The sequence below is a fragment of the Epinephelus moara genome, chromosome 17 (genome assembly GCF_006386435.1).
Source record: "Epinephelus moara isolate mb chromosome 17, YSFRI_EMoa_1.0, whole genome shotgun sequence".
Lineage (NCBI taxonomy): Eukaryota > Metazoa > Chordata > Actinopteri > Perciformes > Serranidae > Epinephelus > Epinephelus moara.
This window is the reverse complement of record NC_065522.1, coordinates 21,344,482-21,363,212: the sequence shown is the minus strand read 5'-3', so window position 1 is coordinate 21,363,212 and position 18,731 is coordinate 21,344,482. Positions and strand designations below refer to the sequence as shown.

The 18,731-nt window shown below is 39.3% G+C and overlaps 2 protein-coding genes and 1 long non-coding RNA gene across 4 annotated transcripts in view; all 3 read left to right on the top strand.

The window, feature by feature from the left end:
* LOC126404182 (obscurin-like) overlaps positions 1-18,731 on the top strand; it is a 42,372-nt gene that overhangs the window by 13,082 nt on the left and 10,559 nt on the right. Inside the window, exons 5-8 of the mRNA XM_050067227.1 lie at positions 14,127-14,396; positions 15,090-15,371; positions 16,143-16,445; positions 17,746-18,012. Of these exons, the coding sequence (XP_049923184.1) occupies positions 14,127-14,396; positions 15,090-15,371; positions 16,143-16,445; positions 17,746-18,012 (1,122 nt within the window). The remainder of the gene's footprint in view (positions 1-14,126; positions 14,397-15,089; positions 15,372-16,142; positions 16,446-17,745; positions 18,013-18,731) is intronic.
* LOC126404192 (uncharacterized) lies at positions 2,282-6,108 on the top strand. Its single transcript, XR_007571414.1, has 4 exons — positions 2,282-2,397; positions 3,404-3,466; positions 3,565-3,624; positions 5,237-6,108. It is a non-coding gene; the product is annotated as an uncharacterized LOC126404192 (long non-coding RNA).
* Positions 10,988-18,731, top strand: part of LOC126404179 (Fc receptor-like protein 5) — a 147,154-nt gene continuing 139,410 nt past the window's right edge. For both annotated transcript variants that reach the window (XM_050067221.1, XM_050067216.1), the window contains exon 1: positions 10,988-11,132. In XM_050067221.1, coding sequence (XP_049923178.1) covers positions 11,096-11,132 — 37 coding nt within the window. In that variant the 5' untranslated portion in view covers positions 10,988-11,095. The remainder of the gene's footprint in view (positions 11,133-18,731) is intronic.

Genomic DNA, 18,731 nt, shown 5'->3' with positions numbered 1-18,731 from the left:
CAAAACTGGGGGACAATGACTGGATCCACATGCAGCATAGAGCGTTACCAGCCCAGTAATGCAGTGTACTGGTGTGAGTCTGGATCAGGAGAGTTCAGCAACGCAGTCAACATCACTATATCAAGTATGGTTTTGATACATTTTCTTTCTTTTAAGTAATTTAAACATCCCATTAGGCAGCTTTTACTAATGATGGCCAAACGAAGCCTCGTGAACCACTTTCTTTATTTTCTGACCCCACCAGATGGCGCTCTTGGTTTAAAGGTAAAGGCTGAAGGACTTGCAATAAAGTGTGCTTTCAAACCTTTGTTGAACAGACAGCGCCATCTAGTGGCTCCAGAAAGACAGTGGTTCATGAGGCCTCATTTGGCCATCACTAGCTATTACTATAGTCATATGTCATGTACTTGTTTTCAGCACAAAATGATTTGTCATCAGATATTTGGTGAACAATGTTGTTCATCAACATCATCAGGAAATGACTGAGAAAAATATGAAATACAAAAATGCCAAAATACACTGTAGGGGGAGATTTCATGTTAGTGAATGACACCTGTTGTTTAACCTCATCCTGTGTCTGTTTTACAGGTAAAGATATTATCCTGGTGAGCCCTGTCCATCCTGTGACCGAGGGAGATTCTGTTAGTCTTAGCTGCAGAATAAGAAGCCAAACATTTGCTTCCAAGGTGTTTTTCTATCGAAATGACAAACTCATTCAAAATGACACCAGAAGGGAGCTAAATATCTCTGCAGTGTCGAAGTCAGATGAAGGCTTTTACAAGTGTGAATACTCACAAAAAGTGTCAGCACAGAGTTGGATGTCAGTTAAAGGTGAGTAGGATTGAAACATGTACTGCACTTTCTTTTATGTCAAATGTCAATACTTTGACTCAGCAATAGTTTCAGCTGATTCCACCTGTTGGATTCAGTTCTTTTTGAGCTGAAGAAAGTCTGCATCAATTGTGATAGTTTTGAGTTACTGTGAATGATGTCTAAGTTCACACTGTATTCTGGCATGTTCCTTGGATGTATAGTGCTGTAAGTGTTCACCTGTAAATCAAAATATGAGTGACATTGACATTAATGTTGTGTGTGTACGTGCATGTGTGTTGTTTATACGTCTGGATTTGTAAATGTATGTTTTGTCTTTACTTTGGCGTCATGTGACATGACTCATCTTTATGAAAAAGTATGTAAATTCAGAAGCTGCTGTTTACATTTATGAACGGTTTTTATTTATTACAGGAGTCTCCAGGCCTGAAAGCCCTTCATTTCCTGTACCGGTGATTGTTGGGCTGGTTTTTGGAATTGTACTCGTTATTCTTCTGCTCCTTTTGTATCGCTACAGACGGTCCAAAGGTGAGACCTTTATTAAATTAATTATTAAATTATTTATTGTTCAAATGCACAGATGTATTTTGATCCAACCCAGTAGCCAGAAGAAAATAATGGTATTGTACATTTCTGCAAACCATGGATATGTTACATTTGTATGTTTGATGACTCATATCAACATTTCTAAAGTAACTGTGTATGTGAGCTGGCTTTGTCATTGGGAGGTGGAAGGAATGGTGGATGGTATGATACCTAGGTAAGATGGCTGCCAAGCTGCAGACCTCTGGTGGGGATGAACGAACAACAATGGTTGTTTGTTAGCGACTGGTGGCTATGCTTCGAGCAGCGTTCATGCCACTAAATGTTGCCACCGAACATGGGTAATTTAAGCCAAACTCGATCTTTTCTTACCGTACCCTAGTGGGTTGTGTGCCTGAACAAAACCACACATCAACCACAGCATTGTAAGATACGTCAAGTTTTAATGCATCTGCTACATGATAACATACAGATGTGTAGTTTTCAGAAACATACAATGCCAACATATTTTCTTGCGATTGGGTTGTCTGATCTCAAGACAGAATGGCAGTATGACAACTTAAAATACAAAACCATGTAACAACAAATGTCTTTATTTACAGATTCGTGCTTTATCAGGTTGGTACAACATTATCTTATTTTGATCATAACAGGAAATACATGCCATGTTCCTCTGTAAATTTATTATCTGCATGTTGTAGGCCAGTCCAGTCTGAGAGCACCAATCGGGGCTTTCAACAGAATGAAGACCCCTCTCCTCTCCGTGGTAAGGACACATCTTGATTTGACACACACGTTTTGAAGAAACATTTTAAAAACATCTCAGGTTGTTTAATTATGGCATCATGTAATTAAAATAGTACTAAATAGTAACTTGACTTCAACTTGATTTTCACTGCTCTGTAGGTGACTCTCATCTCTATGAATCAATTAAAGGCTCTGAAGCTCCTCTCTATGAATCAATTCAAGGCTCTGAAGCTCGTCTCTATGAATCAATTAAAGGCTCTGAAGACGCTGATAATGGTACAGTATATACATATATATATATATATATATATATATATATATATATTTTAGTAACATGCACTGCAAAAATGCCCTATCATATTTAGGTGAAAATATGTTCAATATGAGCTGTCTTTTGCTTAAAATTTGATTTTTCACTGATAATATTTCTCTGAACAAGTCAGGATGTCCAACTACTAGAATTATCAAAACAAAATCAAAATACTCAAATAAGATTTGCATTAGAATTCTTGTTTCTAGATGATATAACATCACATACGATCCAATTGTTAATTAAGACAAGGCAAGTGAAACTTGTTGAATTGAGTCTTGACAGCCTTGTATAGTGAGCGCTAGATAATCCATTCTATACTCAGAGCAAGGCTGTTTCACACCATGCGCTGATTTTTAACTGAAAAAAATTGCATTGACATTTATAAAAACTGATCTCTGTAACAATGTGTGGGGACAAAAAATATTCAGACAGATCTCAATTTCTGCCTAAATTTTACTGTGAAAACATATGTTTGACCAATGAAATCCTTTGTTCCAAATGATGTCATACCTTCGGGTCAGAGCTAGCTTGCTGCTGAAATAGAGAATGTCTTCTTAGTTTGTTCTTGGCTTGTTAAATGTTGGTCACTGTCTGAAACAATTTGAAGCACACTGCTTATTGTTATGCTGAATAATGTAATTGGACCACTGGGTACGAGTCTGTCGGACCTTAATCAAACAGTCCTCCTTCCCTGGTTGGGATTATATAGTGTTCCATGCAACAGTGATGTTTGGATGTTAGTGAGGGCTAATCCCCCCAGAGGAACAAGGTACTCATGTTTGTTTACGGACAGTGGATTGCTTGTTAGATAAAATGGAACACGGCAATGTGAATAATTCACACCAGCCTGGTGTGAATAGCTGTCATGTGGATTTTTGCATCGCTCTTGTAGGAAATGGCTTTTTTTAGGGGATTAATTATGAGTGACAGATAGAGAATCCTGTAACTAAAAAAATGTATTTTTTTTAGATACAGCTGAATCCCAGGATGTCAACTATTCATTGATTGAACTTAAAAACTTTGGAAGGAAGGGTGAGTACTCCAGATACACAGAATAACTAGAATATAGTTTATGTTTTGTCCTGAAGTGAAATATTTTATTTAATGGATTAATGTGATCATCTTAACAGGGAAACGCCATGAACCAGAGGAGAGTTGTCTTTACTCTGATGTGAATATAGGAACTGCAGGTCAGTCCTTTACAACAGCATGCTCAAAGTTTGTATTGAAATGTGTCCTATCATTATACTGGAGGTAACAACAGGTCAGCAGCTCAATTTATCCAAGACACTTTGGGTAGTTACTACTTACTACCACTGGGTGTGACTAGTGTGTTAAATTGTCAATTCTATACACACCTATGACCTTTTAAACTCTGGCATATTTCTAAGTTTAAGTTTTGCATATGTAGTAAATGAATATTAAGTCATTTGTGCAGCCAATTTCTCCGTTCTCTAAAATAATGGTTGATTGTACATTTTTTGTTTTCATGGTCTTATCTGGCCTTACTGAATCACAGCATCAAAGGATTTTTTTAAGATTATTTATTGGGCATTTTTGCCTTTAATTATTGTAGGGATGCATCGATTTTGAAATTGTGGGCCGGGATGGATACCCATATTTAAGATAACAACTTGGCCAATCAACCAAGTCAAGTCGAATTTTTTATATTGTTGTTTATTTTCTTTTTATTGTTATTTATCCCCCCTTTTGTTCCAGGCCAACGCAGAAATCTACACTATAAAAAATAACTGAACTGTTTTAAAGTAACTAAGGCTTCTATTACACTGCCTGTGAATGAGCACATGTTCAATCATACAAAATTATGCAACTACTTTTAAGATAACCTTTTACATAAAAAACTTTTTTTGAAAAAGAAAAACTGCTTCAAAAGCCTTTTAATTATATGTAATATATCATAATTCCCTCTTGTATATCTGTTTTATATTACTGTGAAAATAATATCAAATTTCTGTCAAATGAACACAGTCACTGTATGTCTATGTGTATTATAGTGGTTAATTTTGCCACAGAGCGGCTCAGATTGTTACTTTGAGTGGTTTAAGTGTCTCTTTACCTTTCACTTCTACTGGTATGTTTGTCATTGCCTCATTAAGAAGAAGTCTCTTTATGAAATATCACAAGGTGTCACTCGTTGCAGTGAGACGACAGTGGAAACATGAGTGAGATTTGGAGAGAGTATATTAACCACAGTAGTTAATAGAATTTTTTTTAGTGTTGTCTAAAAGATTTTCAATATCCATAACCACTTTTAAAGGACATACAGTGATGGTGTTCAGTTGCCCCAGGTTTCAAAAATTGTTGTTCACATCAGTGACCAATTTACACAGGCAAACAGGGTCCAGGTTGAAAAATGCTGAAGTGATCCTTTATAAAGTTTATATGCATACTTAAATTCTGTTGAAACTTAATATAATTATGACACTATATACAGTATATATATTATTAATTAAATTGAACCTCTCCATTGATCGGAAAATCAACTGCATCAGCAATGAAACTTCTCTCTGAAGTTAAACCAGGAACAGCTCTTGGTAATAATGCACCACATGATGTGCACACTTAAATGATTCATTCTGCAGATCATTAAATGATTATAAGTCAGATTAACATGTCAGAAAGCGTCCTTACATCTTGAATAATGATTTGTTTTGTTGTTTTGCTTCTCTTCCAGTCATTGAATTCAAAATGTATTTGTCAAATGGGATTGTACAACACACCAGTCCTTGTTCACTGTAAAACACATGCCTCCTTTTCTTTTCTTCTCCTCTGCTCTGTCAGTCACCTGGTGAAATGGCGCTAGACAAGTTTCAGTGAACATCCTGATATCCTGTTGAAAACTGATGCAGCACAGAGGTCGTCCAGTTTATTTCCAGCATCTGTACAATGGCTGGCAGGATGCTAGTTCAGCTGGTGCTCATTCTTTTCCTCAATGTTTACTGATGTTTACATTTGAGAACCTTGACCTGGCTAGCTAGCAGCTAGCTAGCAGAGGAGGGTTTACAGACTGCTGAGACTCGCAGCCACACAACATCATCGTCCAAAGTTAACCACAAAAAGCACCACCAACAAGCTGACAGAGAGGCGACTGGAAGTGTCCGTGCTTAACTTGTGGATTTAATTAGTCCGAGCACGAGCACAAGACTATTGATGCTTATTCTCATCTAGTATTAATGCACTGCATTGTCTTTTTTATTTTGTAGTCATTTTGTCATTTATTTTTTGTAGGTAACTTTGAAACGAAGTTATTCCAAAGAGCAGCACAAGTATATTTGAGCTTTAGTTACCAGCTGCTGGCAGTGATGGCCAAATGAGGCCTCATGAAGCACTGCCTTTATTTTCTGAAGCCACCAGATGGCGATGTCTGTTCAACAAAAGCTTGAAAGCACACTTCATTGTAAGTCTGTCAGCCTTTATTTTTAAACCAAGAGCGCCATCTGGTGGGGAGAGAAAGTAAAGAAAATGGGTCATGAGGTTTCATTTGGCCATCACTAGCTGCTGGTGCAGCTTTAAAGTCAGCATCTTTTATAGAGTTAGATAAGATAGATCCAGGATAGACATTACAAACTACTTTAATATACAGTATGTAATAATCTGCTATCAGACAACATATCCTATTACATGTACATGTTTTCCTCTCTCTTAAAAATATATTTATAAGTACTGTGCATATTTTATTTTCACCTGATTGAATTTGATATTTTTTGTTTTTAATTATTTTTGTATTCTATGCTTCAATAAAGTTATTTTTTAAGGAGTAAGCTGGCAGTTGTATTTTTAGTTTTTTTTTTTCAAATTTTCTTCAATTTTTTTTTACTGGACATCTGAACTGGATAAACACATCCCACATTAGCCTCCTGACACTATCTTGGTAAAAGCCATAAAGTGGACTTGGTATTGATTTTCAGGAACTATTTCTTTGGTTAAAATAAGTTCAAAACTGTTCACGTTTTTTAAATTCAGTTCATCTGTACTGTATTGAGATGAAGGCAGATATCAGAGACAGAATAAACAAAAGAATCACAATGAGATACCAGCAGGTGTAGTGTCACATATTTTACCTTTCAGAAGTTTGCAGCCGTGACTGAGAAGCTAAAGAAACGGCTAAAAAAACGGCTCCACCTTAAATATTTATAACTTTGTGCCTTAACAAAATATAATCCAGTGAGTTATAAAAAAATGCACCCCCCATACAGTTGTAATGGATTGGAAATTATCTATAGAGACTAAAGCTGCTTTAGCAGTAATATGTGCTAGAAATGTGAGATGTTGCACGTGTACATCTGCTCAACTGGAAAGAAGGAAATGAGTTTGGTGACGATATGCAGGGTACTGCTATGATTGGTAAAACTACAGAGAGCTGCAATGATTGGGAAAATTTGCGGAAAAGTTGCAGTGATTGGAGAAAATTGCAAGGTTGCACAGAATTCTCAGTGATTGGTTGAATTTGCGTGAATTGTTTTGGTTGCGTCATCGCAACAATCCTGAAAGGGCTGTGTAAGGTCCAGTGTTATCAACTGCAGCAGCAGTATGCTACAGACCTTCAGCTGAACAGAGAGTTTGCCACAAATGTTTCAGACATGCATAACTCAACCAGGACTCAATGAAAATCAGACTAGAGATGCATCTGTGCTGATTCATATAAGGCTATTACATTGAAGGCCTTGTATTTTAGCATCTTGTGTGATTTCAAAAGTTGAATATACTGTACAGGATTCCTATTTTGTTAATGGGCTGACACACAGAACAATATACTGCATGTATGGAGATGGAAGAGGAGACACTGTATTGCACTTACTGAGGCTTAACAAAGTTTGATTTGTTGGTGAGGAGGTTTTATTGTTTTACTTGACAGACCCCAATCACTGTGCAGTTAAAGTAGGAGTACCTATAAATGACCACATGGGGGTGCCAAATTACCTCAATTGATACCTACACAAGGTCAGTGCTCCTTTGTAAGTCTGGGACTGTTGGAGGTAGTTATGTCCCAGGATGCTATGTCAATGTGACTAATGAGCAACATTCTCAAAAGCTTTAGTACTTGATAAAAACTTATTGAAATTACTTACATTAAACTCAGGGTTTAATTTCTGGCAGCGTTGTGTTCCAGCAAACACAACTGACTGCTCAGGGGTCACATCCTTAGCACTGTACTAATGTATGGGACTGATTGTTCTGAGCAAGTTAACAAGCTGCAGGCCTTTCTGTACCATCTCTTTACTGAAAATGAATGACCCCATTGTTTTTACTTGGACCTGCTGTACGACAAATTAATGCAGAACAGAGTGGGAACCTTTGTGTCCGATTTTCTCAGACTCAGCCCTCTAGCGTTGCCTGTTATCTTCTTCTGATGTTTCCGATTGAAAACCATTGACTGCACACTTCCTCATAGGGATGTCCCGATCCGATATTCGGATCAGTATCGGCCGCCGATATTAGCAAAAATCGGGCATCGGATTGGACTGCATGGAAAAATGCCGATCCATGAACTCCGATCCGTTTTTTTTCACAGAATCCGCTCCAGGTTTTCCGGCCTGCCCAGCGTTCCGCGATTCAAGCAGTCCATTTCAGTGATCCGCTCCAGCTCTTACTATCAATCCACCAGGCCAGCATGCAGACGACAGACACACACATGGAGGGTAGGAGGAGTAGCGGTCAACTTCGTCAACTGACTATTTGTTTTCTGCTCTGGTTTGTTGAGAGCGATATTTTTATATGGTTTATATGGTTTACACTCTTACTGTTTAAATAAAGAGCACTGATGACATTGTTTTGGGCACAATTAGTGAAATTGGACTGATGACATTGTTTTGGGCACAATTAGTGAAATTGGAGCCATGGATGGACTATTGCTTGTTTAAATAGTTGTACAATATTGTGTGCCTGTGCACCAGGCTGGCACTGACACTACTAAAATAACTGAAAAGGAAAGGCTGCATTGTTTGTTAAATGCCAGCAATGTCTTGTGTTGTTAATCTGTTTTTTATTTATTAGGGGGTCAAAGCACAAGTGTGTGGAGTCTTTCTGCTATTTTAATTTCATTGTTAGACATTTTAAATATTTCTTGTGTTGATTTATTTTCAATTTATTAAGGGGCCAAAGCAGCCAAAGCAAAACAGCTATATTTTTTATTTAATGTTAATGTTCAAGTTTAAAGTTTGTTTAAGTTTTTTTTAGTTATAAAGTTTGCGAATGGACCACACTTACCACGCAACAGGACAGAATGAACCCGAACCGTCATCTGCGAGGAAAAGAAGATGCAACTTTACTCCTTGTGATGCACTCTCTGCTGCGCTTTTCCTCCTGATGATATATCTCCCCAACGATGGCAGCAGTAGCACCGAATCCCCTTCTGTGCATTCAGCCTCTCTTTTCGCCCGCTCAGCATCAAACACATGGAGTTCCTCATCTGTATGCTCCGGCTCAAACAGGTATGGCTCTGGATCTGTGTCCGCTACAAGAAACTCTTCAAAATCGCGTTCAAAGTCGTCCATTGCAGCTACTATAGTCCGGAGATATCGCTAGGCTAAATAAACGTGCAGGCTGGAGATTAGTGGAGCAGAGGGGGGATGGGGCGCATGCTAGGTATCGTAAACGAGAATGTGTGTATGGAGTGTGTGTGTTACGCTAGAAGAGTCAGAGTTTGGGACAGAGTCTTTTACCCCCTGGAGTGTTACCGGAGTTTTTGGAGTGCTCAAATAAACAAGCCATTTTCCCGAACGCTACTCTGGTCTCCTGCTCGTGAGGGATTCATTACAATATTGTAACATGGTTTAGATTTCGAAATAAACATTCACCTCGTCGCTAGATAGTCCTACTCCTGAAAAACTCATGTCTGCGCAAGGCTTTTTGTCCCTATGAGGCCACCGTCATTTACCCGACGGGAGGGGTGAGCGAGTGAGCCCTGCAATCTAGAATTTGACCACTGATGTCACTGTTTTCAATGGTTTTCAACCCATTTTACACACTGGCCCTTTAACAATAAACAGGTCAGTTTCTCATACCAACTGTTGTGGATCATTCTAACTAACCCGATTATGTAGTTGTTCTTGTTAGAGTAATATTGCTTGATCAAACCTTTTCTAACATGACTGACAACAAAATAAGTGAATATGTATAATACGCGCTTGGATGGGATCGGTATCGGTATCGGCCAGAACTCAAGGCTGTAATATCGGTATCGGATCGGAAGTGAAAAAAGTGGATCGGGACATCCCTACTTCCTCATGTCACCATCAGTCGTCATTGTTTTCAAAATATTTTGTTAAAAATTGTGCTTTAATTTCTATATTATTTACCACTGATGCACTACGTTTGACTAAATTTCACTTACAAAAGAATATTATTGTATATGACCCCTCTTCTTTTTCAGCGTACAGACACATAAGCTCTGGTGTGAATGTGGTGATGACACTGACTGATTCTTGTTTCTACGGCAACAAGTCTTAATGTGTGAAGAGGAACTGGAAACAGTTTTTTTCATGCCTGCTAAGAAACGTTGGCTTGGCTTGTTTTTTCTCAGGCTGCAGTTGTAAGTTGTAGGAAAAGAAACATGATGACGACATCCCTTAAAATGACTCAAAGGTTACTTGGGGTCACACGGTTCCAAACACCGGTCTCCTGGGGGAAAGAGTTTTGTGACCCATCCACGACCCCAACCTGCCTCCTCATGGGCATACTTCCTTCTTTCTCTCTGTCAGCACATTGGTCACATGATCGCAGGGTGTAAATACATAGTTCATGCACAAACTACTGGCTCATGTTTACGTGGATTATATATTTTGGGGCATTCCTTTACGTAGCTATACATACAAACAATGCATGAGAACAGCCTGCAGAATGCTGTAGCTACAAGAAATGAAACCTTATATGAAAATGTAGCTGATTTCTTTGTCTATTTCCTAGAAGTAACACATTTCCAATATTTTCATCTAAACCGTTTAATCACTTTTATTTTTGAAACTACAAAACGGAAATGTTACCTGCACCAGAAAAGTTAGTGCCTTTCAGATGTTTTATCATAGTAGATGACTGCAGGGCAAGCAAACAAGTCAGTGTTACATTTTTGTTTCTGAGAACGTCCAAGCACCAGGAAATAGCTGTAAGCCAACCAACCCTTGTTGCCAACCAACCGCAGTTTCCCCAGCCCACAACACAAACCTCATCACAATACAGGCAGTATATGTCCACAACATACACTACCTCATCACAATACAGGCAGTATATGTCCACAACATACACTAAATAAACATACAATAAAATGTAAGGTATGTGTATGATGTTATAGGGTTAAATTAAATGGTCTTATGTTGCAGGGATGTGGAATAATTGATTATTGTTTATACCAGTTTTTAATTTAACGATTTTAGGCACCATGCACAAACCTTTGCAGATGAAACAAGCTAATACATTTTCACCTGTGGGCAGGAAGTGTAAACATGTCAGTACGCTGTGGTCAAAGCCCCTGCAGTTGTCTTGGCTTTGTGTGAAAGGTTAGAGAACTTAGAGGAAAAAGTCTGCTGTCATGTTGACATGAAAGGATACTTCTTTCTTCTCATTTTCCATTGCATCACTATTAATACAAAGTATTTGAATTTCTGACAAGGAGAGCAGCAGAGTGTGTCAGCGCTGGATGTGAAGATGGGGCACACTTTGCTCTGTGTGCTGGCGTTATTCTGTGAGTACATCAGCAACTTTTCAATTTTGTGACTTTCAGAGGCAGACTCATGTTTTTATACAGACTACAAAGCTGTTGGATATCGAACTAGATTGTAAGTATTTTTTTGCACACATATTTGCATAATGCATGTACCATATATAGTCTTAAGGTATTGTTACAGTTATAGCTTTTGAATTGATTTTATTGGGTATTTTATATATTTGATATTAGGAGTTTCCCACATCTTTACAGACTTAAAGAACATCATCACAGAAATGCGTAATACTGTTGACTGATAAGCTATAGTTGCCACAGTTGTTGTCCAATGAAGTTTTTATCTTTATTGTAGTGCTGAGCACGCTCCCCTATGGACAAGATGAAGGTGAGCAGTTGTCCATTTCTTTTGTTTTTAATCATTCAGTATTGATCTCTCATTTTACTTCATGTGTGAAAAACAAATTATGAAAGTATTATTTTATATGCATATTTATGTAGGGAGACCTGATGCTGTGCTGACCTTGATGTCAAAGTGTAGTAGTTTTTCTGCAGAGGTTGTTGCCTTCATACAGACACATCTTCTTTTAATACATTTATCTAATCATCTTAACAGGGCAGAATGAGGAACAAGATAGATACGCTGAGGGCCCTGATGTGAAGGAAGGGCTAACAGGTGCTACAGTCAGTTACAACAGTCTTCCCCAATATTCCAATTACAATGAGTTATTGTTAATACTACTACTACTGCTACTACTGCTAATACTAATATTAATAATAATCATAGTAATTGTAATATTTAATTACCCCATGCCGTGCCTCAGCCCCCTGCAAACCTGAATAGGGCAATAAGTTTTGGATAATGAATGAACAAATTAATAATTAAACTTATTATGCAGTTCAAATCTCATTTTTGATAGTGACATGGTGTGCTCTGTGCCACAGTTATCAAACATTGTGAAGTGCTTCACATACAGATGGGTGACAACTTATAAACCAACCTAAAGTTTCTCAGTGACTTTTAGGATACTATTACTAATAGCACTACTTGGGGTGAGATGTGGTTACTGTGAAGGTGACAGTATATGCAGGGTGTCTGCAGGTCCCTATGAAGTCTTGAAGTGTAATAAATTCAATTTTCTAAACTTTAGGCCATAAAATTAAACAGTAGTCCTAAATGTGAATTTGTGAGGTCTTAATTGCCACAAACATTTGATCTAATTTCATGAGACCATCTTTAGCTTTTGGTCAAAATGAGTCAAAGTCTTCTGCGTGAAAGTCCAAAATCTTTGAAAGTACTTATGAAGTACTTATGGTTTGGTTTTAGGTAGGGATATCCCGATCCAGCTTTTTCACTTCCGATCCGATACTGATATTACAGCCTTGAGTTTTGGCCGAAACCAATCCAATATCCAGCGATATTACTCTAACAAGAACAACTACTTAATCGGGGTTAGTTAGAATGATCCACAACAGTTGGTATGAGAAACTGACCTGTTTATTGTTTACAGGGTTAAATAAACAAACTTTAAACTTGAACATTAACATAAAATAAAAAATATAGCTGGTTTGCTTTGGCCCCTTAATAAATAGAAAATAAATCAACACAAGAAATCTTTAAAATGTCTAACATTGAAATTAAAATAGCAGCAAGACTCCACACACTTGTGCTTTGGCCCCCTAATAAATAAATAAATAGATTAACAACACAAGACATTGTTGGCATTTAACAACAATGCAGCCTTTCCTTTTCAGTTATTTTTGTCATGTCAGTGCCAGCCTGTTGCTGCTGTTTCCTGTGTGTCTGCATGCTGACCTGGTGGATTGATAGTAAGCGCTGGAGCGGATCACTGGATTGGACTGCTTGAATCGCGGAGCGCTGGGCTGGTCGGAAAACCGGACTCCATGAAAAACTGGATCGGAGTTCTGGATCAGCATTTTTCCATGCAGTCCGATCCGATGTCCGTTTTTTTGCTAATATCGGCGGCCGATACTGATCCGAATATCGGATTTGCTACAACCTCCGGATTTGCTACAACCTCCAAGCTAACAATTACATGTTGAAAATGGCACATTTTGACAAAGATTTGGATTTGACTTACAATAAAGAAAACAACTTGTGAATGCATGTCCGATATTGATGCATTTTCTGACGCAGCCAGCTGGAGTTGATTTGCTGCATTTTTCTAACTGTGGCAGCGGCAGGAGCGAGTGACAGTGACTTCACTAATGTACTGATCTGTCTCACTTTACACAAGCTTCTGTGATATGGTCATAATAATTTTCTGCACGAGCCATATACAGCCAGCAAATCGTCTGTAACAGGTCCAGAGAGCTCCTCCAGAGCTTAAGTACAGTCAGGCTTCACCTCTAGGACACGATTAGCAAAAGTTGAATGACACAGTGACATACAACTTAATGTTTTTGTTGCATTTTCTGTTTGTGGGGCCATTTTAATGATAGCGCTGGCCTTTCCCCCTACAGCAGAAAGATTGTTGGTGATTCCAGACCTTTCTCTGGCGCTGGAGATAGTTATCATTGTAGCAGCAAGCTTATACCTCTCTGTGACTTGAGTTGTGACTTGGCTTAGTTGGGTTTTATTGCTGCCATCCATTGTAAAGCTAGCAGGGTGTTTTCTTTACTCTTCAGGCTCCTGCAATTTAAAAAACATCTTAAAAATTCATGTTATAAATAAAATTCTGAAATGCTTAGGCTGTCTGCCATGCGGCACACTGGCAGAAACCCTGGTGTGTAAGAGAGCTATTTTTAGTTGGAAGAAAAAGAGGAACCCTAATGAATAAGTGATGTTAGTGTTAATGAAGTTTGACAAGTGCATAATATTCTGCATCATGGCAAGAAAGGGCTTTTTGTTTGAACTTATTCAGTTTGTATGTAGACACATTGGAGAACAACATGCATTAACACAAGTACAGTAAAGATTGTAGCAAACAATAACATGTTATCAGTTTAGTTTTTAATCCCGTTTGTATCCTAACTGTGTGTTTTTGATGTGAACAGTTTCCAACAAAGCCACTGTGACCCTTCAACCCAACTGGCCTAAGATATTCAGTGGTGAGAAGATGACTCTGAGATGTGAGATCCAGGGAGGTGGAGACACTGGGTGGACATATGAATGGAGCACAACCAGCGGATACACACGTCCAACACAAAAAGATTACATTATTAGCAGTGCTACTGAGAACCACAGTGGAAAATACAGATGTGTGGGTAGAAGAGACTCGTATTTCATAATGCAGTGGAGTGATGTCATCACATTGGAAGTCTTGTGTAAGTAGAACCATCAATAATTCACAGGGAAATGCACAAGAATGAACAAAGAATATCAAGAAACTTACAGAGTGAAACCATGATGCAGTTTAACACTGTTCCTCCACAGGGAGAAGGTTCTGGGTGTGAACATAGTTAACTCACAGGTTAGGTTAACTGGCAGTTAGATTAGTTTAGATTATTCCCTTAATTGATTAGTCTACATTGTCTGTAGGTGTTATTATTGTGTGTTTGTGTGATGTGTTAGACCTGTGATAGACTGGTAACCTGTCCAGGGTGAACCCTTGCTCTCGCCTAATGTCAGCTTGGATCGGCTCCAGCTCACTGTGACCCTGCAAAAGGAAGAGTACATAGCACTGAAAAAAAAAATGAACAGTGAATGTGTTCAACTTGGCTCTTAATCACAACTTCTTTTGTGTGTGTTGGGTTTCAGAGGAACACTTGTTCAATGCACAGTGGCGCTAAAAATGTACTTATGCATTTTTTTCGGTGATCGTGCTACAGTTAGTTTTTCACCTCCAAGAATGGATGAACGATGTTATGTATTTTCATCAAGGTATATTAATTGGGATCATTCACAGGAACAGTGATGAGCTTTTATGTCTCTATTCTTAATTGAACAGCACGTAAACCAATGGCTAGAAATGTGGACAATAACTACCATTTTTATTTCTGTGTTCTAAATTACAACAGCATACACACCATGGGCCAGACTGAGTGCTGTCAACAGAGACATTCCTGTAGGGGGCAGTGTGACCCTGATCTGCTCTGTGAGCCCATCATCATCATCTGGTTGGACATACTTCTGGTACAGAGGAGAGAAAACCTCTGAACTCCTGGCCTCACAAGATATTGTCTTCCTCTCAGATGGAAAAATCAGTGTCTCACAGGGAGGACTCTACTGGTGCAGAGGAGGAAGAGGGGACCCTGTTTGCTACACAGAGTACAGTGGTTCAATCCGTGTCAACAAAATAAGTGAGTTTGATATTTGTCTAAAAAAGCTAGAGGCACTTACATCCGGTGTGAAACCGTGCACAGCTCAGTACAGCGCAGACGTCATTGATAGTTTCAGAATGACAACACTGTTATTTTCATGGCCAGCACCCACATTTTGTAAGCAGCAAATGCACTTGCACCCAGGGCCGTGTAGGTCCTGAAATAAGTTGTGGTCAGGCACATGGCTGGAGTTTTGCTCTTTTGAGGCTGCAGAAAAAGACTGCAACACAGACCAACAGGAACCTGGTCTAAAGTCAGAATGGTGCAGTATTTTCCCACTATTTAAAGGGCACCTACATAGTCGGGTTCGGAACGTGCATACACTCTGTGGTGCACATTTACGCACTAGGACCAGTGACATTACTGCTTTTACTGCATTACTCTGAGCAGCAGTGTGCTGAATCTGCTATGTAAATAGCACGTAAACAGAATAATAATACATGATTGGATATGCATCGACATCAGACAGAGGAAACTACAAGTGCAGGGGCAGAGTGAGAGGTGAAACGTCTTCAACAGAGTGGAGTGATGCTTTCACATTGAGAGTATCTTCCAGTAAGTCACACATCATCAGTCATTGTTTTTATTTTGCTGAACCTATAAAAATGTTTTAAATGTAATTTTGGTAACTGATGGTGCATCCTCACATTTGTGTTATCTATTTAAAAAGAAAACGTAGAATACAAGCAGTTCATGTCACCAACAATACATCACAACAGTTTTTTTTTCTGTGAAATCACTTTCCAACAGATATACCTCAGCCTGTCCTCACTGTGTCTCCATTATGGCTGAGTCCTGGAGCCTCAGTAACTCTGAACTGCAGTGTTAAATATCCATCTGCAGGATGGAGGTTCTTCTGGTATAAGGCTGTTCCCAGACTGTCAGACAGCTCCTACAGCTATGAGCTGATACCTGACAGCATCAATGGGACTGAACAGGATTCCTACATTGTTGATGGACAGACACACACAGCAGGATATGTGTGCAGAGCTGGAAGAGGAGATCCAGTGTATTATACTCATTACAGTGAACCTAAGTTTGTCTTGTCTGGAGGTAGGTTTGTTTCCATCTCCTCCTTGTCTCATGAAGCATATGCTTTGTAATGAGCTTAGTTCCTCCTTTTTTTTTCTGTTGTAACTTACATACAGTATCTTGGAAACTAATGCCCATGTTGGCAGTAACTATAGGCCCGTTTCCACCGCAGGAACTTCGGGGTAATTTTACGGGGCCGGGGCCGTTGGTGCGTGTCTCCACCGCAGGAACCACCCCCGAAGGACAGAGTTCCGGAACTTTTACGGGGGCTAAACAAGTACCTGCCTCGGGGTAGGTACTCAGAACGGCCCCGAAAGACTCCTGGCTGGGGCTTGGGGATTACTTGGTGCTGATTGGATATACTCAAGGAGGGATGTGACGTCAACAGAAAGCAACAAAATAGCCGGCATTTTTAAAACTCAGCAGACGAGGGTTAGCTCGTTCATATAGCTTCCGCCGCCATGTAAAAAAAACTCACTAAATGGCCCGTGAAAAAAATATTCTTTCCAGCGGATATCTTAGTTACAACATGATTGAGCTAGCAAAGCAGTTTTGTGTTGCTATGTGTGGTATTTATTCAGTTTTGGGAAATCACGATGTCTAGAAAGCATCAGTGGCTGCAGCTGACAGGGACAGCTAACAGCAGCAGCAAAGCTAACATCAGGACGTCATCTGTTAAAAGCCTCCCGTTGTCGGATACGACATGAAACTACTCCAGTTAGCTCAATCATGTTGTAACTAAGACATCCGCTGGAAAAAATATTTTTTTCACGGGCCATTTAGTGAGTTATTACAGACACCGCTATTGGCTAACGGCGTCCCTACGTCGCCCCGGTCAAAATGGTCGTGCAACGATTACGTCACATCCAGAGGCAGCCCGTAACTTTACAGGAACCTTCCTCCGACTCCGCTCAGTGGAGACACGGCGGTTGAGAGGGCTGAACGAGAGGACGTTCCTGTAGTAGTTCCTGCCCCCCAAATAGTACTAGGAACTTCTTCAGTGGAAACGGGCCTTATGGTGACCTTATGATCTTTCCTCGCTCGCTTGCATCAAGCCAGACTTTATGCTTTCCATCTTACCGGGTGATTTTACTTATGGGCTCAGGTGAAATTACCTTGTTTCCTTCAGTCCTTACCTCCTTTTCCTTTTGTAATTAATCTGGTTTTTAAGCTCATCTTATAATTATTATTTTTCCTTACACAACAGGCAGGACGTGTATTTGGGGAACTCACAAATTCAGGCAAAGATATAATAGACATAATAGGATCTTAATCTTTAAATTACTGTGCATGGTTTGACCCCTAATTACATGTTTTTCAGATGTTCATTCATCTGCGTCTCTCACGGTGAGTCCAAACAGAGTTCAACACTTCACCACTGACTCTGTCTCACTGAACTGTGAAGGAAACTCTACTGAGTGGAGAGTGAAGAAGTTAACTGAATCTGGCAGCATATTATTCTGCCAAAACTGGGGGACAATGACTGGATCCACATGCAGCATAAAGCGTTACCAGCCCAGTAATGCAGTGTACTGGTGTGAGTCTGGATCAGGAGAGTTCAGCAACGCAGTCAACATCACTATATCAAGTATGGTTTCTATACATTTTCTTTTTTAAGTAAATAATTTAAATATCCCATTCTGTTCTTTAAGATGTATTTTTACAGTTATGTTGTATACATGACATAGAGGAGTAAGACACACTGACGTTGTAAGAGTTTGGCTCATTACCCTGCTACATGTTATCTTAAAGCAGCTGTGCGGAACTTTTTACCATTAATAAAACTGTCCCTAGTTCGTATCACCCCCCCTTGAAGATCCGCATATTTAGTAAGTAAGCATTATAGTAAAAGAGGATGCAGGTGACAATGAGGCCAGTGTGCCAGTCAGAGAGAGAACCATGGAGCAAAAGGTTAGAGTTAAATGGCCTAGGGCAAATGACAGTAAAGAATGGGAGATAGTTAATAGAGATCTGTCAGTAATCTTAAGTAGGCTTAGAGGAAATGCAATAGAAAGGTTAGAAAAGATGGGAGATATAATTTACTCATATGGTATAGAGAGGTTTGGGTTGCATGAGAGAAAGAGGAGTGAGAGGGTACAGTCAGGTAAATCTAGGCGGCAAAGAGAAATAGAGGAGCTAGTCAAGGAAAGGAGACAGTTAAGAAAGGTGTGGAGAAAGGCTACAGAAGAAGAAAGGGAGGGGATTAAGGTGTTGCAAGAGGAGTTGAGAAGCAGGCTAGCAGTTCTTAGAAGGGCAGAGCATCTCAGGAAAAAGAGGAGGAAGAAGGAACATGTAAGGACAGGTTTT